Raw genomic sequence first — 27102 nt, 5'->3', positions numbered from 1 at the left:
GAAATGAAGTACAATTTTTCGAGACTAAAAGAACTGAGGAAAGAAAATAACCAAAATCATCTGATTGGATTCATGTAAGAAACAGAAATTACAACTGGAATAATCAGGGATAAAGGGGTTTTAGTTGAAGACTGAATGAGGGTGACCACAACTTTATTTTGTCGTAAGATTCCTGCAACCCTAACACAATTACCATATATTGTTAAGGGTTCTGCCTCTTTTATGACCTTGTTAGCGACACACAGGAGATTTACAAATTGTCCATTCACTTGTTGCACCTTTACTTTAATTTCAAATGTATAAAATTGACATTTTCCCATCAGTAACCCATAATGGCAAAGTGAAAATTAGTTTTTAGATTTTTTAAAAACAAATTTACTCAAATTCAAAAGGTGAACAAAAGTATTTATGCTTTTAATTCAGTATTTCTCTCTCAAATGTCAGTTATGGTCCATAATTGTAAAATTTAAAGGAGTTTCACTTTTTTTGCATGATACAAAAAAAAAAAAAAAAATCAGCTTAGAGCACTGAGGTGTCAGAAACCAACATCTGAAAGTGTAACATTTTGCTTCTTACTATTAATATTGACTTTAGTTTTTGAAGTACTTGGTGTATTTGCTCATTTTATTATCTACAGCTACAGTTTTTATAAATCTATGCTTACTTTGTATTGATCAAATGCGGTTTAGCAGAAAATCAACTTGCTGGAAAATGTATTCATTTTTATGGAAATGAATAATTTATTTTATACATAAGGCCGCTGTTTTGATCTTGATTTTCTCTCTGTGTCTCTTTTAATTCTCAGTGTTTGAAAGACTAAAGAAAATCATGGGAAAGAGATACACCCAAGCATCATCGTCTTTCACAGCTGCTCCTGCAGAGACTTTGAAGCAGGATGCTGCATGTGCCAGTCCATGTGAAGTCTCCAGCACAAATGATGGTAAAGTGTCATTTACGAGCAATAATTTCCATCTACTGTTAAGCAGGGGAATATAAGATCCCAGAATCAGCCATATGGGCGAGACTCTGGCAGAGTAACAGCTAAATGAGGGAACACAGTGTGATATTATAACCTGAAATCTGTAACCAAATTATGCTATAACCCAATGAATGTGATTAAGCTAAATTGAATGCTTATTTTTATAATCTTTGTTTAAACGTTACTAAATCAAAAGGGTAACTCACTGAAAAGTGATGGTTTTGATTACTACGTGAAACTGATGTTTCTAATAGATTTGATTACTATGAAAATGGAAATGCTTTTAAGGGTTTTGATTACTATGAAACTGAGTTGTTTTAAAGAGCTTTGATCACCATGAGAAACTAAGGTGTTTTTAACTTAGAAACGAAATAAGAAGTCGAGAGCTAAAGTGAACTAGGGTTACGTGTTCACTGTAAAGGTTATTAAACTCTAAATAGACTTTGGGGATTTTTGTAAGTCTGTCCCCCTAATGCAAAAGGTTGCACGGTGGGGTGTCAGTGATAGCAATACGCTAACATCAGCTTCTTCATTTCTCGATCAGAGGCCTTCTCTGAGTTGCAGTTAGGAGAAAACTCATTGCATGGAAAATTGAGATTGGGTGTACTGGCCAAGAGTCCAAAATAAATAGTTTTATTTCCTCAAAAACACAGAGAGGTCTTATGATCGATGAGGTGGAAAAGTGCGCATGTTGGGAGGGGGGAAAGTATGCTGTCATCGCATGTGTTAACTAAGAATGCTGTCATTGCATATGTAAATTGAGTATGGTGTCATTGCATTTGCCAAACCTGAAGGGAGTTCAGCGTATGGTATAAAATACACCTGATAAAGAAGTTAACAGGCGTGACTGGTAAATTAATTTAACCATTTAAAAGGCTACTGAGTTAAATTAATTATCAGAGGAAGCGGGATAGGCGTCTGGATGAAGGCAGTCAGCAGCTGTTCCTCAGATCCCACCTGGGTTAGAACCCTCTGGGCTACAGGAACCTAGACCCGTTAGATGGAGAGCTGGTACAGTGATTCTCTGACTATTAATTAAAGTAATTTAGGAGATAACTGCCCGGGGAACAACAACAGTAATAAACTGAATAAAGCAGATTGTTATGTGGGTGGACATAAATCCAACCTTTTAACTGCATCTGGTGGTGGCATGACCAGTCAGTAATCCGGGTAAATCTACCAGGATCAAAGGTACAGGCAATGAGCCACATAATTCACGCGTAGAAATATAATTACTTCTATTCTTATTGTGTAAAGAGGCCTGTTCAAAGAGCAGTAGCACTCATTCAGCCAAAGACACTGCACTGTGTGTCCAATAAAACCCCAAAACCGTCTGTTTGTAAATATTTGTTCTAAACCTGATGAAATGTCCATAACAAGCGTCTTTGTACAAAAGTCACTGTATTTGTTTCTGAATCTTTGTTTTTTTTTGTTGATAGCTCTGTGTTTGTGACATTGTTAAAAAACTTGTGAATGAAATGAACATTATGAATTCCAGTCGCTGAACCAGTTATTATTATAATAATTCATTATATATTTTTTTATCTCTCAGGGATTTCTATGCCCCAGATTGAAATGTCAGGCCTTTCTGCTAATAACCAGCCAGAGCAGGAGAACAAAAACAAGCTCCAGATGCCAAGTGAGAACTCATGTGGAAAAAGTAATAACTTGAAGGTATTTTCAAAATAAAAACTACTGAATATTGTACCGCTCTTATCACACAGACTCCCACGTCAGTGAGGAAGCCAGTGTTGCTGCAACTCGGTCAGTCAGAGCCCAGAGCTTTGATGGTGAAGAAACACAAGCTGCTGACTCGATTCAGGACCAACTTCATCCGTCTTCGAGGTCGAATGGAAATTATCCAGAGCCCAACCCAGGTCCTAGTATTCAAGCTGAGGAGAAGCAAGGTGTGATGCATCTGTGTTTGTCATGACACATTCTCCAGCAGAAAAACTGCCTAAATAAAATACGTATTTACCACAAAACTCAAATATTACCCCTCCTCGATTTAGCCTCTGTCAAGTAGGAGCATTTTTAACCAGATGAGGAGGCTCATATGAATGACATGCCTTTTTTACTTTAATTACATACAAGTACACACCGTTTCATGCAGTAAGTGTACAATTGAAGCCTACTTACTTCATAATAATGCACCTTAAACTTTGACCAACACAGTCTGTAGTGCGAAATGAACTGTATTCTGTTTGTGTGCTGTCAGTGGCTGAAGCTTGTTTTTACTTATTGTGATACATATGGGATGTAGCTTCACAGAAGATTGTGGGTCAGAATGGCCAGTAAGCATGCTGGCTTGCATACTTGCATACTGTAGTAGGACATCCGAGTATTTTAAGTCCACTAAATCTGGCATACTATTTATAGATGTAGTTTCTCAGACATCTATGATGTGCAGGTGATGAAGAAACGTCCACTGACACCGGCTTGTTTGCATAATAAGAAGACCAGCACTGATCAGGCACCATAGACTGACCAGAATAATTCAGAACCAAACAACAGTCTGAGCTCGCTTATGTAGCGTTGTATTTGTTCATGAAAGCTAAACATATGGTTTCTGTTAGTAACATGGCCCCACAGACCAAACTATTATTAATATACTGTAAATAACACATGTCTCAGGTCAGATACTACATTCGGACATACAAAATCTTTTTTGATTTTTTTTTTCTCTCAGTTTTTGTGCACATTCTCTGTCTACAGCAGGAGTGTCAAACTCATCTTAGTTCAGGGGCCACATTCAGCCCAATATGATCTCAAGTGGGCCGGACCAGTAAAATCACAGCATGATAACCTATAAACAACAACAACAACTCCAAATTTTTTCTTTGTTTTAGTGCAAAAAAAGTACAATTTTGAAAATTTTCACATTTGAGGAACTGCTTTTTTACAAAATATTATGAACCACCTGAAATTTTAAAGAAAAATAAGTTCAATTTCAACAGCATTATGCCTCAGTTTATCATTTACACATTAGAACTTACAGATCACAGTTTATCTAAAAAAAGGCACTAAACTTGTAGTCACAGGTATCTGGAACTGAATGATGTAGTGTGTTACTTTATGAACAAAACAACAGAGTCAGACAAAAGACAAAAAACAACAAAAACAAGACAAAATATTAAAAAAATTAGACACAAAATAATAAAAGAACAATGAGCATTATAGTATTTCTACCTTATGATCAAAGCAACTTGTCATGGTCTAGAAATTATTTTAAATTTCGAGTTTTACAAATCTACAATTTACAGTTAATGTCTTCTCTGTAATTTTTACTCTTGTCCCACGGGCTGGATTGGACCCTCTGGCGGTCCGGTTTTGGCCCACAGGCCGCATGTTTGACACCCCTGGTCTACAGTATCTGTAGCCTCTTTTCATGTTATTATTGCTCGTCTCTTATTATGAATATAGGTACCATTACTATTATACAGTTTTGTGCGTTCTTCACCTTTACTAGACATCAGCATGCTTGTCTCTTTCTTGCACACTATACCTGCATCATCACTCATTTTCACAAATCCTTTTTCATCCCAACTTCCCAGCAGTCACTAGGGAGAAACTTGTCAGCGAAAGAAGGCAAGAAACTCCTGACACCAGACAACAGCAGAGGTGGAGTAGTGCAGAATTACATGCAACACAGAAGATGCCAGAAGGTATGAAGAAAACATCTCCTGTAAAATTCTTCAGCCCTGACCAGCTCTCTCCAGCTGCTACAATTACTATGTCAGTAACTGTCCTAATTTGTTCTTATGTATGGCTTCACAGGAGAAAAAACTGAACGCTGCAGCCGTTTGTCCACATACTTGAAAGTAAAGAGGCTCGATACAGAACCAATCATTGGTATGTGTTTCTGTCCTACACATAAATTCCTTTTATCTCCAATTATTGCCTGTCATGTCACAAAAGCATGCAGTATGTTACAGATGATGTGTCCTCATCACAGGTTTGGGCTCTGTGTGGGAATGCCAAGGGATATCCCAGAAAACATTCTTCTTATGTGAGAGCTGCAGTAAGATGCTGTCTCTCAGTGACATCTGTCAGCACATGGTCAGCTCTGATCACAAGCTCCAGTGCATGGTATCTACTACCTGAATAATTTATGGCAAACTTCTAAGCAACAGCCCTTACATTATATGATATAATATATGTGTGTGTGTGTGTGTGTGTTTTTCAGCGGACCGAGCATGATCGAGTTATGCGCTTGCTCTGGCCTCAAGATGATATTACGCAGCAGGTCTTAGAGGAAGTTATCTGGTTGATCTCAAAACGTGAGCGTTCCCTCCAGATAGATGCACAGGTAAACTATTAGGACCATATATTATGAATGTTATCTCAGATGTCCTTACAACAACTTGGTCAAGATATGGGTAACTCCCTGGACCCCAAAGCCCACCAAATGCAGGGTAACTTTATCTTTTTTTTAAAAAAAAATCTTAACGTTACAACAATTATCAGCCAAAAACTGTAAAACACAGAAAGACTTTCAACTTCCTGAAGGTCCTTGAGCTGATCATGTCATTCCGATAGTGTTCCAGATGTCAGCTTAAAATTATATTTCATCATTCACAGATCTCATTAATAAAATCATCAAAATAAACCACTGGCACCAGGTTCTGTTAAGCAGAAAAAAAATCTACACTACCAAGAAGCTACACTAAGCTGTGGCTAAAATTCAATGACTGTTTGGCCGAACCACAGGCTGACATACGTAGAAGTTAATTTAAAAATATAATAGTAAACCATTTATTGTATTTAAAGCCAATTTCTCCCCAAATATGCATAACACCTGTGGACACTTGTTTGTTGATTCCATTTTTTTGTGCAATTTTTGGAAAACAAATAACCCAAAAATGTTTTTTCTTTTTAAAATTATGTATGGCTTTTATGGTGTTATATGAGTAATACTGCACAACAGATTTTTTAAAAAGATCTTTCTACCTCTAGCTATGGTTGTGTGTTTTTCACAGAGGTGCAGAAATTTATATTGCATTAAAAAAATAAGTCCAAAATGACTTGAGTAAAAATGTATGTCAACATTTCACACCTGTGCTTTTTTGTAGAAACTAGAAATACACATCCATTACACTAACTGTTACTCTGCTCATGTTTTCTCTTACACAGGTTGTACTACTGGGTCAAGAGTTGTATGAATCTGTTCGGACAGCTCCATTCACTGAAGGTAGTAGTAAATTTAATATACAAAGTCTGCTGAGTTCAAAGGCAAAACGATGTATAGTAACTAGTATTAACTGTACTGTTTGCTTTTTGTAGCTTTAAAAATGGTGCAAAACATCAATGAAAAGAGACTGAGCCCCTTCTGTCTATCAACCAGTACTTCACCACAGAAAAGTGAGTCCACTAGCTCTCACACATTGTCTTGTTTTGTCACTCGCACAGCTAAACTAAAACGACTAAAACAGGAAGAATGCAGGTATGAATTAGAACATTTGGTTTCTGTTTTGCAGGCCAGCAGCCGGAGGATCGGCAGAGTCTAGAGGAGTCTCTCCCCACAGAGATGCGACCAGCTGAATCACTGGAGACAAACCAGAGAGGTGACAATGCAGAAGTTTTTCCCAAAGGTAAGGGATCGTTCCACTAAATCATTTACACAGAGTAAGAGCACACTGTGGAATCTTCTTTTATTTCTGCTTCAGAAAACTTAGTCCAGAATTGCAGAGAGATTGAAGCTTTAACACAGAAATCTAAAATTAAATTGATATTAAAGGTGGAGTATGTGGTTCTAAACCAGTAGACTTAAAAAAAAAAAATCTGATTCAGTTGTAACAGAACTGCCCTTAAAGATTTTATTTTTGCACTTGTTCATTTAGACACCACCCTATTTATATGAGGTCATCTGAGGGACCTTTATCAAGAGTATTTCAGATCGAATATTTATGCAATTTATCAAATCTAATTATGTTCAGCACTCTGCAATCAGAATGTGTGAACTTTCATTTACCTCCAGTTCACACGCAAAGAAACGCATGTTTATGAGCTTCACTGTCCATGAGAAGTCAGAGGCCACATACCTTTAGAATTTACTTTAAATTATTTTTGTGAACATGTATTAGTCCTGCTGAAAAAGTAACAAGGTTTTTCTCATATATATGGTACAGTCAGTTAGTAATAAATGGTGTAACCATGCATATAAATTGTGGGATTTCATTATACATGATAGTAAACATCTAATTAAAACTACAAATATATTCTTTAAACGGTAAGAAAAGTAGGAATTTAGAAACTTGTATGCGAAGGGGGGTGTTTGTGTGTCTCTTTGTGCATCTTCCACACACACTCAGATTTCAAAGTGTTTTCACTGATACTGATCCTGATGACCTTGATTATTTAGTCCAGAGTTTGAGAACATTACTCTGGTCAAGAGTTTGTTAATTTTTGGTTTTAAAACTGTTTAGTTCATGACTCTTTAGAATGTTGTGGGTGTTTAGAGGAGAAGGTCAGTAGGTCACACTAAGGAATTCTGTGAGACCGTGGTCCAGACTTCTGCCAACTGTCAGAAGTGACACTTTGAGGCCCTTATCAGTTCCTACAGAAGGTAGCAGACATCCTGTTGTCTCAGAGAGGCCATAAAATGTTAATGTTGATGTAAACATGTGATCTGTTTGATGTCTGATGCCTGATGCAGATGCTCCATTTGCATGAGAGTTGTGGGTTAACCGTCTTCCCAAATGGTCTTCAACCAAATTTACAGCTGTGAGAAAGGGTCTTTGGTTTTGTGCTGCTCTGTTATGTCTCATGCACTGGACTGATGTTCTGCTCCTTGGTAGAAAATACAGCCAACATCTACTCATGGTTGGTTAACTGTCTGTTCCATGTGTGCTGAAGGAAATAAAAATCTGGTGTTTGTTCACATCCCTGGTTCTGTATGTGGGGGGAAAAGTGTCAACCTGATCCACACAACACTACTCCACTGGGCCTTGTACAAGTTCATTCTTATGCACAGGACAAGGAGAAGGGGTGGGGTGAACCTGGCACATGCTAGCCATTAAATATGCTAATCTTTCTTTAAGCCTCTCGTTAATTGTCTCCGACTTATTGTCTTGAGAAAAACCCAAAACTAGTAAATATACAACTTAAGAACAAAGAACATGCAGAAATAACCTCCATATTAGTTCTATATTTATCTGCAATTCAGTGCGATAATATTTAGCAAAGTTCATCTTTTCAGATGTGACAAGTTTAGCACTTCGGCATTATTTTAGCGGCGTATTCACTTGTGACATTTTCAAGGTAGAAATTCAAAAAGGGGTGACACTGTTGCCCTGCTCAGCCCTGTGTTCTCCCTGGGGCTCCAGCTTCCTCTTCCAGGTTTGGACACATACTCTTTAGATTTATTGGTGATTCTGGCATCCTGGCCGTGGTGTACTCACCTCTTGTCCACTGTCAGCTGGAAAAGGCTCCAGCCCTCCCACAACCCTCCACAGGATAAAGAGGGCATAGCTAATATCTCCACAAAGGGCACAATGTTAGCACCAGGTGAAACGCTGCCTCACAGTGTATCTGACACCTGTGTAAATTAGCGACTATGATCTCTCAAGGATTAAAAATTGTATTTCCTTTCTTGGAGTATTAATGAATTTCTTTTTTCTTGCTTTGTCTTCTTTCTCACCTAGAAGTAAGCCGAACATCAGAAAAACCTCATCTGGATGAGACTCCGATGGCTGAAGATTTTAATGGCACCAAAGAAATAAGTGTGTCGAGTCCTCTGGATGTGAAGTGTTTCTCCTCAAAGGCAGATTCTGTTGTTTCTTCGTCTCCTACTGCCAGCGCTCGTCTCAGCCCCCAAGAGGCCTGCAGTAGCCTTTCTGTGAAACGAGAATTCACATCTCCACCTCCACAGCCCCAAAGTCCTCTCCCCCGGGTGCAAGTAAAACAGGAAGAGCTGCACTCAGAAACCCCATCTTGTGCTGCCCCACTGCCTTCTAAGGACAACGACACAGAGCCTAAATCTGACCAACAAAAGACACCCACTACAGACTGGGCATTGGATGCACTAATAGCTCTGGTGAGACAGGGAAAGAAGAATTTGTCAGATGTGAACTCCCGTGTTACAAGTGTATCTGAAAGTATGGAGATTGATTTAACACGCGTGAAAACTGAATTTGAAGCATGTGATTCACCAACAACTACAGCTACAGGCTGTGAGAAACAAGTCGTCCCCCAAGCCAACTCGGCATCTTCAGCCAGCAAATCATCTTCTGAGGACTATCAGATACTTCAGCCCCAAGGTGACACAAAAACTAACATGCCTGGAGTTTCTCTGTTGCCCATTAACACCATCATAACTGACAGGCCAACAGCCACTAAACACAAGTTTATGGGCAGCTATAAAGTAGAGAACCACTTTAAGATGAACACAGGACAGCAGGTCGGTTTGTCCCCATTTCAATCAACAAACCCCAGTGACACTATGGCAGCTACTGAAGGGTATAGTCGACCCAGCCATTCAGTTTATCTTCCTTCTCAACCCGTTTCAGGTTACACAACACCAAACAATCCTGTCGTCCACACTGGGAGTTTGTATCAGCATCATGAGTATCCTAGAATGCCGTTCTATCCAAGCAATCTTCACCCAGAGCAGTGGGTAGACCCATATAGTTTGCAAACATTTGGGAATAGTTTAGCAACTCCGATGCCCACAGGATGGGGGAGCCTGGAAATGCAGCTGCCTCAACAGCAGCAGCTAATGCAGCAGCAGCTACAACAGCCGACGCAGCAGCAGCTACAACAGCTAATGCAGCAGCAGCAGCAGCAGCAGCTACAACAGCTAATGCAGCAGCAGATACAACAGCTACAGCTGCAGGTACAGCAGCTTCAACAACAGCAGCAAGAACAGCCTGAGCAGCAGCAGCAGTCTCTCTCATGGGCAAACACCTGGAAAAGTAGCCAGTGATGTTGTCAACTAATGCAGTGTTTCATTCACCTCCTCAGCTGACAGATTGCAAACATTAATAGACCTGGACAAATTCAGCACCAACACTGCAGTACAACAAAAACAAAACACAACCAACAGGAAGTCTTCTCCCAAGCATGTACAGATTTCATGTTATCACTCAGCCTCCCTCCCATCAGTGCTACTTTTTCAATATACTGTGAACCGATTAAAAGTCCTGGTTTTACACTGAAATTGTGATTTCTGCACCATACCAGTGAAGTATTTTTCTGTATTTGTGCTTTGTGGAGACAATGGTGTTCTGCCTTGTTACACTTGAGTTGTTTTAAGTCACTTAAAACTGTGGGTAAAACCCTTAAAAAGTATTTTTTTTTTTACTACATCTTTGAGATATGTTTAAAACTGTTTTTGCATTATCCTTGAAGGATAAGTTTTGAAAAATGATGTATTTGTTGTTTGTTTTCAGTTTTTATCAGCTGTAGTTTCCTGTAAATTTTGTACAAGTTTTATATTCGTGTTTTGTTCACTTTAATAAAATGGCTTTAAATTTGAGATTCTTTGAGTGTGAAGATAATTTGTAGAGAGATTGTTTATTTAGCATGTGTTGATTTTTGTACAGAGGAACTACTAACTAGTGCATGAGTCTGATAGTTAACATATAGTGGATGTAAAAAGTCTGCACACCCCTGTTAAAATGGCAGGTTTTTTGTGATGTAAAGAAACTGAAACCAAGATAAATCAGGCCTTTTTTTGCCTTATCGTTCATTGCATCCTATAAATAAACGTGAAATACAATAAGAAACATTTTAGGCAAATAAAGAAGAAGAAATGATGTGTCGAAATGTCCACACCCCTGAACTAATACTGGAAACACCTTTAGATTTTTATCACAGCCCTCAGTCTTATTGGATAAGAGTCAATCAGTGTGGCGCATCTTGGCTTGGCAACATTTTTCCATTCTTCCTTGCAAAAAGGGGAAATTCCTCTTCATCTTATTTTTTTTATCAGAAGCTTCAAGGGTTTGTGCCAGGATTTGTTATTTGGAGCTATTTGATATTCCTTCTGCCTTAATTTAACCCCTAGTTCCACCTGAAAAAAGCAGTGCTCTAGCATGATACTGCTGCCTCTGTGCTTCACCGTGTAGATGTTTTCTATTTGTTTTGTTTTTGTTTGGGGTCGTACACATCTTGCCACATATTATGACCAAAAGTTAAACCCTGGTCTCATCAGACTAGGATTTTTTTTCTTTGCAAACTTTAGTCATTGCTTCGAAAACTTCAAGCTTTACGTTCTTTCCTTCTATGGAAAATTGTCCATCTGAGGTTGATGAAAGACTGCCTGTTAGCATTCATTTTAATAATACCTTCGTGTGTCGGGTGAATTCTTTAACTTTTCAAAGTTTTTAATAGTCGTAGGGACTGTTACAACTCCACTAATTAAATGAGAATGTTTTTCACTGTTCACTTGTTTTCTTGGGTAAGCGTCTTTAAATTTGCATCGCTATTATTTCTCATTTTGAGAATGAGACAGTTGTTCCTGAGAGAATTATGAATATAACTGTGGGAGTAGAGGAAGGGAAGAGAGCATGTCAGGGCCACATTTTTTTTTTCTGGGGAGAGTTGTCCAGTTGAAACTGGCCTCCTCCACATGTGTGATATTTGCTGCAGATTTAATAATTGAACACACCATCAAGGCCGGACCTTGGGGAGATTCATGGCGACTGCTTTGATAATAAATCATATGCAAGAACAAAGCTTGCAAATACATTTTAAACAACCTTCACCGACCAAAACCAGTTTTGGCTACAAATTGAGACACATGTATTATCACAGTTAGATGAGATACACTTTGTCTCATAGATTAATATTTAAAGGATAAACATGGGAGCATTTCAACTTCAGTACAAACACTGACAGAAAGCAGACTGGGAAAGTTACATGTCCATTACTGTATCACAGAGTATCAAGGTATTTTCTTCAGATGTCTCACTTATTAAACTGCTGTTCAGGGAATTTTGATACTACATAAAAACTCACAAAGAGAAGTGTGTCCTCCTGAGGTCTTTATTGAATAGACTTGTGCAAGCACATCCAGTTATTGATTAAATGGTGTACTTTGATGAGTGAGTGCCACAGCTGCGTCTTCATACTTCTCGTCAGAAGGGAAAATTAGTCTTTTGTCATATCATTTATCCATCCATCCATCTATTATCTATACACTGCTTAATCCTCATTAGTTTTGCGGGGGGCTGGAATCTCTCCCAGCTAACTTGGGGTGAAGGCAGGGGACACTCTGGACAGGTTGCCACGCACACACGCCTGTGCTCAGCAAAGGGTCACTTTGTTTGTGGGTACATCTACATTAAATGGTCACATTCTATACTGCCGTGATTTCTGGCACATTTTTTTTCAAGATTTCAGCCACTGGAAATGATACAACGACTGAGCAGCTTGGCAGAGTACTGCCCTCTCTGAGTGCTTTTCTTGTTATCTTCATAGGACATCAACTGCTCATGTGATGTTGGACATGTATGGGGTTTTTGAAATATACCCAGGATCTGTTTTTTTCAAGAGTCCGACCATCTGTGAGAACGTGCAGGTGGCCTTGAGGAGAGAGCTACCCTCCTGTGCCAGATAAGAGAGAACTTATCCGCTGCTAGGCAAAGTGATAAGAAATGCTTAAATGCTGACATTCTTTTACTCGGGGAGCTCCTCTCCCATAACTTTGTGTTGTGTGAGATTCTGTCCTCATTTTGAGAGTGTTGATTCCATTTCACCTGCAGTTTTTCTTTCAGCTATTCACGTGTCTTGATGAGGCACATGCACAAAGTATTTCTTTGTGTCACTGATGTGTGCATTAATCGCTCAACTGTTGCAATACTTTAAAGCCAGGAAACTGCACAAGGCCACGTGCATAATAATTGTAAGAGCTCATTTCTGCAATAGAGAATGAAGGAATGGATGCTTTATTTCAGACGTGAGAAAAAAAGACACAAAAACAGGTCAAAATATTCAAAACAAAGCAAAAAATAATAACCCAACATATCCTAAAAGGAGCAGGACTGTAATTGAAAATTTATTATCTACAAGCATTATCATTTTAAGAACTATTATCTGTAAGCATTATTATCTGAAAGCATTACATATTATGTGCAACAATGCAATATGTGCTACTTAGTACATGCAGTCATAATCTTTTGATACTTATAACCTTTGATACTTGTAACCTTTTGATAACCTTGCTGAGCTGCTTGTGTCTGATGACCTCTCAGGACACCCCATAAGGTAGAGAATGCACTAGGAAAGTGCTGTTTGTGCAAAACAAGGAACGTTACCTTTGATTGAACCTGTCTCGACTATATGTCTCAAATTATTCCATCTACAGGTGTTAAAACTAATACAGCATTTCTGAGAATATGACATTCTGCACCTGCGTCTCCATCTTTTATTTATATCTTTGCTGAAGTTGCTTTTACTTCGCTGGGTTTTTCCCCACATGTGTTACTACGGATGCACATAGACAATGATGCTGAAGAATGAGTATATAATTAGCCGCCTCTCTCAGTCTCTTCGTACTCACCCATAGACTGCTCTGCACTCTGTCTGATTTTGTACCTTTGAAGCTTCAAATAAAACACAAAAACAGCTTGTTATTCTCAATAGACTTATTTCTTCAACTTGAACAACTGATAAAGAATTTTCCACAACAGGACGAAGCATAAACTTATTCACTCCTACTTCTTCTCCATCTCTACCATCAGTCACTCAGTACCCCACTCTCATAGTTATTAATGTAGATATTTACAAACAAAATAGAAAATAAATACTATAAATGAACAAATATTAAAGGGAGACATTGAGGACATTGTTTATTGGGCTACAAACATCACAAATCTGATCTCATGATGGTAAATTGACCAGTACATGACCCTGGGGAAAAGTATTAAGTACATAAATCTGAAAGAAATTTTAATTATTTTCAACAAAAATGTATAAAGATGTTTGCTGGGTAAGCTGAGGCTCTCATTCAGCCACACTCGCTGCTTGGAGACCACTTGGTGCATCCGCTAAACCTCAGAAAGCACACTCTTCTGTTTAGTAGTATTTGTTTAACACTGGGGCTGCACAGTGGTGTAGTGGTTAGCACTTTCGCCTTGCAGCAAGAAGGTCCCTGGTTCGCGTCCTGGCTTTCCCGGGATCTTTCTGCATGGAGTTTGCATGTTCTCCCTGTGCATGCGTGGGTTTTCTCCGGGTACTCCGGCTTCCTCCCACAGTCCAAAAATATGCTGAGGTTGATTGATTATTCTAAATTGCCCGTAGGTGTGAATGTGAGAGTGATTGTTTGTCTTTGTATGTAGCCCTGTGACAGACTGGTGACCTGTCTAGGGTGTCCCCTGCCTTCGCCCGAGTCAGCTGGGATAGGCTCCAGCCCCCCCCGCGACCCTAGTGAGGATTAAGCGGTGTATAGATAATGGATGGATAATGGATGTTTAACACTGAACATTTGCTTAACAGTTTAAATACATGGGCCACTTGGTCGTCTGCCTATCCTGCTAATCTTCTGTTGTCAAGAAGCTTTATTTATTTACCCCCTATGTGGATCTGTTGTAGAAATCTTTATGAGGCTTTTTGAAACAACACACTGAGAAGGACAGAGTTGATAGACCAGGAATGTGTTCAGAGGAGGAGTTCTTCAAGAGCAGTTCTTCACATCCACTGTGCAGCTGTAGAGGGCAGATTATATGCTTCCTCTCCATTGAGATGTAAATTCTGCTCATTCCAATGCTATTTGCATTGAATTTTTCCTTTCAGGCCTTGTGTTAATAGAATGTCCTCATATGTGCTGGTCTTCCTTTGCCTGCACAATGAACTTTCAGAGACTCTGTAAGGCAAACAAGTAATAAAGAAACATCAGTGCATGGAAGTCAAGAATAAATATGTAACACAAAGCATAAGCCTATTTCAGGGATGTGAGTAACCCAGCAGTGGATTATTTCCTCCACAGGTGGTCTAGACTGTTACAGAAATTATACCAAAAAGATCACATTATCTTCATGAATTGTATTCTTTGCAAACATGGCAGATAATTGAGTGCTGTGTAGTCTGCAGAGTGAGACAAAAACAGGAAGAAACAAGCTTTCCTTTATAGCACAGAGTGCACAAGTCGAAAGTCATCAGTTCTTCTTTCAGAGATTTACAAGGCAGAGCCAAAGTGGTGTAGCTAAGTTCTGTTCTAGATAGAAATACAAAAGGTTACAGGTAGGCCACATGTAAATAGAAGGTTCAGAAAGGTTACTGTAACATCAGAGTAACAAGCTGCACTGAATTGTTTCCATTACAACACTTCATTTTTCTGTTAGACAAAAAGATGCTCTGCAAATCTAGGGTTCAATTTATAATCTCCAAAATATTCTGCACGCAGAGACTTGCAGGACTGCATTTGTGTCACATTTCTTATCATCCCCCAGTATGAGCCTCAGACTGACACCAACCGGTTTAAACAGCTGCTCCGCTTTCTCTCCATTACTGCCTCTGGAGGAAACAAGGTCACGCATTGAAACCATCATAAAATAAGACAAGACAAGCAAGAACTAAGCCTCGCTCCTGCTCTCCCACTTCTCCTCACAGTGCCGGTGCTTGATTTTTAGCAACTACTTTTTTATTCTTACAGAGGTTACCAACATGTCGTGGCCAGAGCTGCAACATTAAAGTGTTCATACAAGATGTGTGAAATCAAACTCTATTGTAAGGTCTTAGCTCATCATTTATTTGTGGGTTAATCATGTATTGATACTTATTTTTTTTTTTACTGTTTGTGTCTTTGGAAATGAATCTGTTTATAATTTTTTTTTTAAAAAAATGCGTTTTTGGGTTACAGCTGACCAATGTTTCGAGCTCAGCACCTGTGTGTTGTTATATGAGTAGAGTCATAAACAGAGACCTCAGGCCCCTTACAAGGGATGAGGTTTCTGTCTGCAGAAGCTGCTTTGTCAGCGTATGAAATGTAGACTTTAAGTTTATGATATAGTCAAGAAGAACTCAAAATGAGCCAATGGAAAAAGAGTTTGTATCTAGTGTCATACTACCTAGTATTATATAGTCTTCTTTGATAGATCCTGCAAAAATTCTCCCTTTCTCCCAAATGCAATAGAATAAAACTGAACAAAAACAGATGTTAGTAAATCAATACTTAAAACAGATAACAATATAGGTATAGTCCAAAAAAGCAGAAAAAAATCAACAAGTATGACAATAACAAAAGCTAAAATGAACTTAAAACACGAACAATTCTCAATTAAGTGTTTTCAGCAGAGTTTACAGTTGTCTTGGATTCAGTTTGGGATACCAAGATGTGTAATTTCCTGGAAACTATTCCAAACAGACAACAAAAGATGCTTTCGTTCCAGTCTGCAAAGGTAAGAAAGATGCCTGTCCAGAATTGCTTCATTTAAGCAGTATATAGCGAAAGCCAACTCTGGAGTGTAGAGCACAACTTTAAGCACTATATTAAATATAAATCAGTGTTAGAAGCAACAGAACCCTGAGAAAACCAAATGTGCAGACCAGTTACACTGTAGTCACAATACGTATCCTTAATGTGAGGCCATGCTGACTCTGCTGTCTCTGTCACTGTGATTTTCTGACTACAGTCGTAAAAACAAGCTATAACATAAGATGGATGGAAATCACAAAAGGCAGAGCTCCTACGTCTTCATTTAATCACTGTAACACATTGTAACAAAAAATAATGTAAATGTGCAAGAAATATTAGAAGCTTAACTAAACATGGAACACGTATCATTTAACTTTAATCATAGCAGAACTAAAACTACATTTTGGCAGCAGTTCCCTTGTAAAAAGCCAGGATATACCATAAAGGCCGTGTCTGTTAATACTGTGTGAATAAACAAAATAGATGAATCCATGAAATAATACATTTAAAAAGTCAATCAAATTAGTAGAAAAACCTGTTTCAAGTATGCATGTAAGTAATAAAGGCCTATGTATAAAAGAAAATTGAGATCTAAACTAAAGATTGTTTTTTCATGTTTTAATCATTAATAGCTAAATGCAGGAACTAAATGTTGAATTCTGTGTTACAGCTGATTGTATTGAACTTCAGGTGAGCCTCACACAACAGGTCACATGAAAAGGTTTCAAAGTATAACATATTATACAATACTATTATATTATTAACTGACAATTTGAATGTTTTCTGTGTTGAAAGTTTAAAGTGTTACTGTCATTTTCTGTACAGTTGTCAGTTTGCAAACTAATAAAATTTCTCAATCTGGCACGTAAAGAGACACTACTACTTCTTGTGAAAATCAATCAAGGTGCAACAGCATTTATCTTTTGTATTTTGTTGAGGAATAAAAGGAGCAACAATGAATAATAAGGAAAAGAAATGCAGAGTGAATATTTCAGCTGAACAGCAGAGTTCTGACATCGGGCTCGTGTTCAGAGGTCTGACCAGGATTCAAATAAGATAATGCAGACTTGTACTAGCTTCTATTATCATAGTATTTGATAATAACAAGGCCTGGGTTTATGGTTGGTACATTATAAATTCACTTCTTTCAGGTCAAAGGGAAATTCTGCTACAACACTAGTGTGACAGCTGCACATTAGAGCACTACAACTTTATATTTCATACATTGAAATATGGTTTTGAAGAAATGCTTTTAGGTCTGACACTGTCCCATAATGAAGGATACATGGACATCACTGAAACATGTGAAATTAGGCTGAATATTCTTTGCAGCGTAAAATGAAACTGGTCGAGGCCGGAAATCAGGACCAAGCATAGAAACATATTCAAACATTTTCTGCACCACCAACTGAATACCTGTATTTTCTTGTGTAAAATACTGTAACTGCACTGCCACAATTCAACAATTTCATTTAGCAGATGCTTTTATCCCAAGCAACGTACATCTGAGAGTAGATACAAGCAAGGATCTAGTCAGTAGAAAACAACCTGGATATGAGCCATAAAACAAGTTCAAGTGTGATAGTAGGACCGTGGTGTCTACTGTGCAGACGTAGTAGGATTTGTCCTAGAAGAAGAGAAGACTTTGGCCTTGTTCAGTGGGATTACTATTGCACAGCTCAACATGTCTGCAGACAACATATTCCTACAGCTGACAATCTGTTTTGAGAGGAAACTAATTGCTTACAGGGAGAGGTTTCTTACAGCTGATTTAAATCTGCTCCAGACAAGGTTAGCAGTGCAGCATCAGTTACCATGGTGATCTAGCCAGGTTAAATGAGAGCAAATCTCTGACTTTAGGTCCAACATACCTATCTAGCCTACTAGTTTTGCTATATAGTACAGATCTGAGATTTTAGGGCTGTTCTAAACAAGAACCAACCAGGAAAACAACTGTCTCCAGCTGTGATTGACAGCTGCAGTGTGGTTTAGTGTGGTGTGGGCTTGAGGGATGGCAGAGGCAACTGTCTTTATATCTTTTTTTTTTTTATAAAGCTTTTATTTTTATTTTATACTTCCAAGTTTATAACAACCTCGAAACACATTCAATGTGAGGGGGCAGGGACAGAAGACCACGCTATGTTCCCACAAGATGAATAATTCACACACAAACACACACCGCGGTCCTCAGCGAGCCGTTACTTGATTGGTCAGAGCAGAAATGACCTCGGAGCGTCGGTCACTCCCTCTAGACACACCCCGACCGGAGGCAGTCATACGCTGCCAAACTAGAAGCAGGCTGTCGGTATATGTGTGTGTTCACGTCACAGATTTCCGAACATAAAGAGGCTGACAGCAACTTTCTAACGGTAACACTAATTTTGTTGGCAGCGTCTTTAGCTTGTTACGTTTTTTTTTTTTTTTTATCATTAGTTAGCTAAACGTGTTTGAATTGTTGGTTGTGGTTACTTGGCGAAAACTTCGTGAATTAACTAATGTCCATATTGAGACAGGTGTGTTGAAGAAGTCAGCGTAGGAAAGCTAGTGTTACATTTGAGGTTAGTTAATAACGAGCTACGTTTTTTTTAGCCAGTTTTAGCTGCGTAGCTTGAATTAACGGTAGTTAACGTCTGCTAAAGTTAGCATAAACTAGTTAGCTTCCGCACTGAAGAAGTGGTGTCGTTCTGCTCGACTGGTAAGTAAAGTTGTTTCATGTTGTTGAACATCTTACACACACAGCTGTTTCACTACGCTGATTTAATTTAAGTGCAACGTTTACGATAAGTTATTTTTTTTATGTTGCCTGGAGAGTTTTAACGGGCTCCAAACCAGCTAACTTTAGCAGAAAAGCCGAACGACCTATATGTGTTGATCCCAAACTACAACTAATGCTGCTGTGACTAATGTTAGACGCTTTATGTCCATATTCCTCCAGATGTAAGACATGTTATATCTCTTGTTTAGTTCTTTGACACTGGGACAACACAGTCACAATACTAAATACCTCAAATGTAAGCTTTACATAAAATGTTGCCTGAAAAACCACCAACATATATTGTTTAATAACTACATTGTAGGAATTCTCATGCTGCTTGTCTTTGAACGGTCTGATGGTGCTGCAGCGCCATCTGCTGGTTTATCACAACTACAGCGTATCACCTGGTAGATATACACAAAACTAAACAAATCAAAACTAAAGCCTGAAGTTTAAGATGTATTACTGCATTTCTGTCTATATAGTAACAGACAAATCTAAAGCGTTATTAGTAAAAATAATCAGTACATAATTCATGAACAAAATCTGCCAACAAATCAGGGTAGATAGACAATATAACTCAACTGTGCAAAGACTGTGCAGCTAATGTGGGAAAGCAGGTAACCATGTAAAACACGTATTAATATAAGTTTAATATGCACAAGAAAATATATATTCACATATCCTAAAATGTAACATAATAAGAGCTGTATAATATTGCTGAAAATGGTGATATTCTGTTTCTCTTTATATTGGGCAGTGAAAAACATACAGAAATTTCAACCAGATGACCTTAATAACCCCATTTGGAAAGAGATAATTGTGATAGAATGATTAAGGGGGGCATTGTAGGGGCATTCATCTGCACTGAAAAGAAAAATCTCTTTTACAAAAGCTGAAAAAATGGTGTTTGGAACCTTTCTTATATGGTGTAGCACTGATAAGGGCATCCAAAATAGTTGATTTATTTGGATTGTATTTAGATCTTGATTTGCACCCATACAGAACTTTGAGGTTCTGACACAAAACAGTCGTGTTGCCTCATGTAATGGCCACATTTTTAAAATACTGCTAAGTACTTGTTTTTGATACAGCTTCCTTTTTGTAACTGAAATATTTCCATGCGACTGGCATTTTCTGCATCATATTATGGTGGAACTGTCTTTATTTATATGAAGGAAGCACTAAATTCAGGCATCAGGTAACAATTCACAACATAATGGAATATATTACAGTAAGGCTCTCACACATTTTGTATTGCTTTTAAGCATTTATTATTCTTTAAATCAATATTTCTAATTTAATATAGTGTACCCCCAAGTTTTGGGGGTATGACCATGGCACTATGCGATGAGAAAGTTGAACATGGAATTTGATTTGGCTCTACTGTTTTTGGTTTATTTGTGTTTTGGTTTCAGTAGTGACTTAAGGTAAAAGACTGATGCTTACACATAGTTATGTGGTGAATGATGTGGTTGGTAGAACATGTACACTGATGATGTTAGTCAGAGTACTTTAATAGCATCATTGTTAAGTACTAGTACTGTTTTAAAGGAACTTTCTTTGGCTGACCCTGGTTATTTTTCTGCAGTGGAAACGAGTTGTATTGTCTTCTAAGATGCTGTTTTGGTTATAGCTTGTAACTTATGCCTCTACTGACCTTCGTGACTCGCTGTTGTATAAAACATTTTGCCTTTTCTTTCTTTATTTACAAAACTTACTCTGCTCATTTATTTCATCATGTTTGTGAGACCAGCTGTAGTTTCTACATTAAACTTTTTGACTTGTGCTTTACTCAACAGACTTTCCCACCACGAGGCATCTGGACCGGAGCACACTTGCGCCTTCTTTAGGAATACTCATAATTACTTCAACTCCAACTTCTGTATACAGGTGGTGTTTTCTACAACAGCAGCATGCCGCCAGGTGGGGCACAAGAAAAGCATATTTTCCTCTATGTGAGCTTCTATGCTTAACCATGCTCTTTTGTGATTTTCTTCTGTAATGCTTGTATATATCATGTAATCTCTGCTTGTAGGAGTTTCAAACAAGAGCCAGCTGTTAGAATCTCTGAAGGATTATCTAAACAACAAGAACAGACTACAACCCATTATTGGTCTGTAGAAAGAAATCCCTATTCTGCATATATGTGGCCTTTGTTCTGTGTGTACTGAAAAAATTTGTTGTTTTATGTGCATTTAGGCTTGGGCAGCATAATAGAATGTGTGAAAGTGGGTCCACAGAACAGAGACTCATTTTACTTGTGTGAGGTGTGCATCTGTCAACTAAATAAAGCCGACATGCGGAACCACATATTGGGAAGTCTCCACAGATTCAACTACATTGTGAGTAGCACGGGAGTCATGATGGCAAATTTTTGTGCTGCCTTGGATTGTAGTTTAACACGTGACGTTTTGCTTGACAGAAAACCTGGCATCCGTACTTACTGTCTGAATGGCAGGAGAACTCTGATCTGTCTAAGCTGGCCTGGCCCCTGATGGAGAAAGCCAAGGTGCTTGAGAGAAAAGAGGGACCAGGACATGTCCAGGTATGTCAGTTTGATTGTGCATGTCACCGTTTGTAGTTGCAAACAGTTGAGTGTTCCAGTTTGAGTGCTCATATCTTTTTGCACCCTCATATGAAGTTATTAGAGGTAGAAGATGCTGTATACCAGAGGATGGCAACACACAGAGAAAAAGACGGTCAGTGAATATTCACTTCAGAAGAGCGGGTGTCTCAACCTCTGTTATGTCGACACTTTCATTCCCATTTATGGTCTTTGACACTTTTGGCACTATTTTTGTTTTTGCCATTATTTTCATATGCACATGTCCTTTTTTTTTTACTCCATATGAATCTCTTTCTCTCTCTGACACCACAGCTGTAGCTCTGATAAATTCCTTAAAGAATAGACAGAGTGAGCCTGAGTCTACGTCTTTGCACTATCCCGTCCAATCACAGAGGACGGTATTGCTTGCACAGTCCCAACGGGGAATGTCCAAGAAATCCCTCAAGGCTGACAAGAAATCATACAAGACCGCACAGTCAGAACAAAAGTCTCTGCCCATGATGCAAGCAAAACCCCCTGTCAAGCCAGAAGTCTGGATAGAAAACATCTCAACATCCCAGCTGAACGATACTCAGACATCACCTGAATCAATTTCAGAGAAAAGCAGGAACTTTCTTGATGACTACACAGGAACCAAGCCTCTTATAGGTGAGCACAGATAAAGTACAGCACCAGTAGTTGCTGGAGTTAAGGAAAACTCATTTAAACAATGTAAGACAGTAGTTTAGTAGTATTATACTAAAAGATTGTTTTGCACTGTTACTAGTAATAAGTGCTGGAAACAGACACTTCTGTGTATGACTGATACTATAGATACTGTGGTTATGGATCATGGCAACTGCTCCAGAAGACATTCAGTTTTTTTTCTTTACACGTGTATGGGTTGATCAAGCAAGATATAATTAAGCATTTATTAATTATTAATGAATTAATATTAACTTTAGAGATACTGGTGGATGGATTTTTTTTTTTTTTTTTAAGCTTTAGATGAAACTAACGTTCTATGTCCACCAAAGTTTGTGCTAAGCTTGTTGGACCCTTAGCAAAAATTGTATTTTCCAAATGCAAAAATGTTGTTTTTAAAAAAGCTCCGCATATACCCATTTGCAACAGGCCTTTCCTGTGTGGTTGAGTATAGAAGTGAGGATGGCTGCTCATACTGTTTCTTATGTCACTGCTGCCGCATCAAATCGGACAAAAAGGATGTCACTGTTCACCTGACCAGCTCTTCCCATCTCCTCAACTACTTGGTCAGTTTGTTATGCTCATTAACACAGATCCTTTACTATTATGCCTCTGTATGAAGAGAACGTGCTATGTGTACATTTTAGGTTTAATAAAAATGTCTTGGTATAGATGGAATCTTGTCCAGAGCAAGTGGTGGGAATGACTGCAGATATCAGAGATGACCATCAGCTTCTCTGTTCACTGGCCATGAAAGTGGAGCAAAAGGAAGGCAGAGGAGAGCTGAAGGTATCATATTTTCTTCTAAGCACAGATTATCCTGCCTTGGTTATACTGGATGTAAAATGACCATCATGTCCTTGACAAAAAGGTCTTGATTTCACTTGTCCTTGTCTGTTCTTACATTTTCAAACATCTCATGTTCCCAGGTAGTAAATGCACCAGAATCCTTCTGTATGCAACTTATTGGCAAAAGTTACCACTGGTGTAAGTACAGATGATTATATTTTTGTTTGGCTGTAAGTCGTTCAACTCTTTTCCTCCGACTCTGCTCTTGACGTGTTGACTTGTGTGTAAGTATAACGTTTTACTCTCTGTCACTTCACATTATTAGTTTATGGCTCCATGTCTTGCATAAAAGTCAAACTCCACATGGTCTCAACTTTAAAGCACACTCATCTGAAATGACATGCAGGATCCACCATATTTTCAGTGTAGTACAAAAGTGACTTTTGATAGCAGTTTTGTTGAGGCTGTGCTGGTCTATACAAGTATTTATGCTTTAAGACTTGCTGTGTCATATGTTTAGTAAGTAAAAGTGTGGGTATGTCAAAGCCAATGGCATATTTGTCAAGTTTAGTGAAAAGATTATTTAACAGTAATTTGAGATGTCTCAGTACTTCATTAACTCATTAGGCCTAATTGACTTGCAAGGATTTAAGGCAGGTCCACTGCTTATTTCTGCAAAGGTTGTATTTACTTTAAAACTTTCATAGTCAACAAAAAAATGTAAATCTGGTAAACTTTCCATACAGCTGTATATTGTTGTTAAAAATTTTTTCTTGTTCATTTTCTTTTCTCTTTCTAACTTTAGCTGTGATCAAACCCTTCAGTGTTTCAGTAATGCTGCTTTGAACACTACTTTATGTGTCACATACATTTTTTTTAATCCAGTAAGCTTTTGAATGTTTCTCCGTATACCTCCTGTACTGTTTTTGCTTTTTTCCAGGTATAAAGATGCTGAGTAGTGGATGGACACATGCTAACATCCAGAAAAAGAGAGCAGGTGTCAGAGGTGTGTGTCTTTGGAAGCTGAAGAGAAGTTGACTTTCTCTTTTGGTACTGAAGTATATTAGTAACTTCCTGCTCCTTTTTATCCTGTCCATCTTGTTTACACTCTGTGTTTAAGGGTCAACTGTGAATAAAACCTCAGGTCGGGATGTGTCTGAGAAATACCATGCAGTGCTGCCAAAACGGGCAAAAAGACAAACAACAAAGACGAAAAACAGGAAGATGCCCAATACTGTGTTCAGCGTAAGCCTGCCTCTTACCAAAGGTTCAATTCTGCTGGAGAGGTCGTCTTTCAGCATGGACAGCCTCCCTGTGTGTTTTGCATCACCTTCATCTGATGAGTACCTCCGTCTCTCTCCAGAGTCTCAGATAATGGGCTCTGAATTTTATGACTGTGATAATGGATCATTTGAGGTTAACGATGTTGAATGTCCCACAATGTGCAAAACCTCACAACTACAACAAAATCACTATGGTGGAGATGCAAATGCTGGCCAATACATACCAGAAAAACCCTTATCCGTCACTCTGTTGCAAGATGCAGAAGGATACGCCAATAATGGTGTATACGTCCTCCAGTCAGAGGATGTAACTGGGGCAAAAGACGATGAGATGTATGGGGAAGGGGCTTACAACAGACAGCATGGTTCTCAAGAAAGTTCGAGTCAGACGTTCTTTAAAAAGTCAAGAAATGAGAACCGCCAGACGCACAATGGACTGTTGCCTGCTGTGTCCCACACTATGACCTGGCCACCGTATCACTCTTCCTACAGGCAAGAGGTGGGTGGCGCTGAGCAGTGGCACAATTCAACTTCACAGAGTCAAGCTGGAACAAGAGTGGAAGGCTTTGGAGAAGAGAACCACAAGGACATGAGCTTTGATGCTCTTCAACATTATTACCGACAACACCAGTACACGACAGCAGACACAGGTCTTCATTACAACACAGCTCCTGTGACGGGCAGTGTGGGGCATCACTATCTGTCTGGTGAGCCGGTTGCTTATTCAAACGCCGCCCAGACAAACCTGCAGACTCCCTTAGGAGATTGTCTCGCATACAACGGCAGCATTCCATCACAGGCTGGAGTACAGTTTCCTGACAGTAAGCCGAGATCATCACAAACGTACACGGAGTTCACCACCGAGCATTTCCAGACAGCTGCACAAAGCTACACACAGTCTACAGCCTATCAGGCCTATCAATCTGGCCAAGTAGACCAGGGGTTGACATCTAACCACAGCACTGGAACCTGGACAAACCCTGACCCGCATTATGCTTATCCAGCCAGCATCTGTGGTGGTGCTGGGGTCCAGTGCTATCATCCAACCTGGCCAAGCTCTGTGTTACGGGGCCCTCTCAGATCTTAATATCACAGCTACTGCTTTGTGTAGATGGAAAACCTCCAATTATGATGACTTGTCCCAGTTTCAGTTTCACAATATTTACCATATTTGGCTGAGACTTAATTTCTACACAAATAACTGACATCCTTGTTTAGTCACACTTGTATTGTCCTGTGTGGGATGGGGTGGAACTGTGGCATTTTTGATGTTTATCTACAGTAACAGTATTTTGTTTCTGTCATAAAGGGAGTCTCCTAATGGTGGGATGTTTTTGCATCGTCTGGAATCAGTATTCAGATTTGTCCTGTTTGACTTTACATTTCAACAGTGTTTTCTAACATACATCTTTTATATGCAGCAGACAGCAATTTTGCATTTTCAGTCAGATGAAATCTAAAACCACATTAGATTTTGGTCTAATGAACTGAAATGAGCACAGACAGTACAACATCTCCTTGGATGTGCTTGGAAATACAGGTGGGAATAGAAGGGAATGTTCAGCTGTTGTATCGTGAGTACATAAAAACAAATGCTTTTTGATTTTTGAATTAAGTATGTCTCTTATTTCCATATATTAGAATTGTATTGGTGACTCAAGCCAACGGAACAGTAATGGATAATTTGAGAATTTAAAGTCAATAGTGGAATTTATTCATGTTTCTATGTTTTACAAGTAATTGAGAAGAATGATCATTAATATTTACCATCAGACTTTGCACTGTACAGCAGCTGACAGTTTTTTTCAGTTTTTTAAAAAATTGTCTTAGTTTAGAGAGCAGCAATGGGATCATATGCTGAACTACGAACTTTCCTACTTTTTTTTTCTTTTGCGCTATTATGCTGATATGACATATGCATTTATTTTGTATAGGCTGTGCCTGAAGAACTCCAAAGAATTTACTGTCATTACATTTATAATATGTTGGGCACGGTTTATGCTTGAATGGATTCATTCCTCTTTTTTAAAATGTTTGAATGTGCTATTTTGCTAATTATTATGGAATAAAGCACTGCTGAGGTTCCGATTTTTGACCTGTTTTGTGTTCTGAGTTACCATCTGTGATTAATCATCAGTATTATAATGCTGTGGATTACCCCCACATGCACACCCCTGCTACCATAACTAGTTCATTTTGTGCAGAGTGCATCTAGTACACCCTTCTTTTTAACATTTTTTTTAAACAATCGCCCTAATTGTGATTCTTGGTTACACTAGATCATCACCCGCATTTTGACTGTAAAGTTTTTCAAAATCAAGCAGATCCAGGAGCTATAGAGGCCGTAAAGAGAGTGAACATGCTCACATGGATAAATTAAATCTCTATTTTAGATTATATTGGATCAGATTAGATTAAACTTTTTTGTCACTGCACGTGTACAAGTACAGGCAAGGACAATGCAGTCTGGCATCTAACCAGAAGTGCAATAAGCAGCAAATGCAAGATTTACAAAATGTACAGATATATGCAGGGTGAATGAGAGTTAATATAACCATGAAAGACAAATGGTTTATTATTGACATAATGCACCAAATATTGAGATACTCTGCACATATTTACAGATTGTAATATACAGTTGGAGGTGCAATGAACATACTAAGCCAATAAACACAGTATAGGGACATA

General features: G+C 38.6%; 2 protein-coding genes across 8 annotated transcripts in view; both read left to right on the top strand.

The window, feature by feature from the left end:
• The window catches only part of LOC111578356 (uncharacterized), a 47380-nt gene extending 36926 nt beyond the window's left edge, over positions 1-10454 (top strand). For 3 of the 6 annotated variants that reach the window (XM_055017877.1, XM_055017874.1, XM_055017879.1), the window contains 11 exons: positions 806-940; positions 2532-2618; positions 2704-2886; positions 4534-4644; positions 4757-4831; positions 4935-5068; positions 5166-5288; positions 6113-6170; positions 6263-6340; positions 6457-6570; positions 8623-10454. In XM_055017877.1, the coding sequence (XP_054873852.1) occupies positions 806-940; positions 2532-2618; positions 2704-2886; positions 4534-4644; positions 4757-4831; positions 4935-5068; positions 5166-5288; positions 6113-6170; positions 6263-6340; positions 6457-6570; positions 8623-9902 (2378 nt within the window). In that variant the 3' untranslated portion in view covers positions 9903-10454. The remainder of the gene's footprint in view (positions 1-805; positions 941-2531; positions 2619-2703; positions 2887-4533; positions 4645-4756; positions 4832-4934; positions 5069-5165; positions 5289-6112; positions 6171-6262; positions 6341-6456; positions 6571-8622) is intronic. The other 3 variants (XM_055017876.1, XM_055017875.1, XM_055017878.1) reach the window with 3 other exon arrangements.
• Positions 10455-18573: 8119 nt separating this feature from the next.
• Positions 18574-26502, top strand: si:ch211-199g17.2 (uncharacterized). 2 transcript variants are annotated; one of them, XM_023285169.3, is made up of 12 exons: positions 18574-18703; positions 20892-21015; positions 21128-21205; positions 21292-21434; positions 21515-21637; positions 21734-21791; positions 21971-22306; positions 22772-22908; positions 23015-23131; positions 23272-23329; positions 24072-24137; positions 24252-26502. In XM_023285169.3, exons 2-12 carry the CDS (start codon positions 21006-21008, stop codon positions 25499-25501), a joined length of 2376 nt encoding a protein of 791 aa, XP_023140937.1. In that variant the 5' UTR covers positions 18574-18703; positions 20892-21005; the 3' UTR covers positions 25502-26502. The 2 variants fall into 2 exon arrangements, with proteins under 2 accessions (XP_023140937.1, XP_023140936.1); XM_023285168.3 differs by having other exon boundaries at positions 18606-19029.
• The last annotated feature ends 600 nt before the right edge of the window (positions 26503-27102 follow it).

This window comes from Amphiprion ocellaris, chromosome 15, assembly GCF_022539595.1.
Source record: "Amphiprion ocellaris isolate individual 3 ecotype Okinawa chromosome 15, ASM2253959v1, whole genome shotgun sequence".
Taxonomy (NCBI): Eukaryota; Metazoa; Chordata; class Actinopteri; family Pomacentridae; genus Amphiprion; species Amphiprion ocellaris.
This window is presented reverse-complemented; position numbering and strand designations above follow the sequence as displayed.

What these genes read in the sequence shown, in the direction of transcription:
- si:ch211-199g17.2 (XM_023285169.3), top strand. An exon ending in AAGGCAGAGGAGAGCTGAAG is followed by an intron (nt 23,132 to 23,271) that starts GTATCATATTTT and finishes TCATGTTCCCAG; the next exon opens with GTAGTAAATGCACCAGAATC. An exon ending in TGGCAAAAGTTACCACTGGT is followed by an intron (nt 23,330 to 24,071) that starts GTAAGTACAGAT and finishes GCTTTTTTCCAG; the next exon opens with GTATAAAGATGCTGAGTAGT.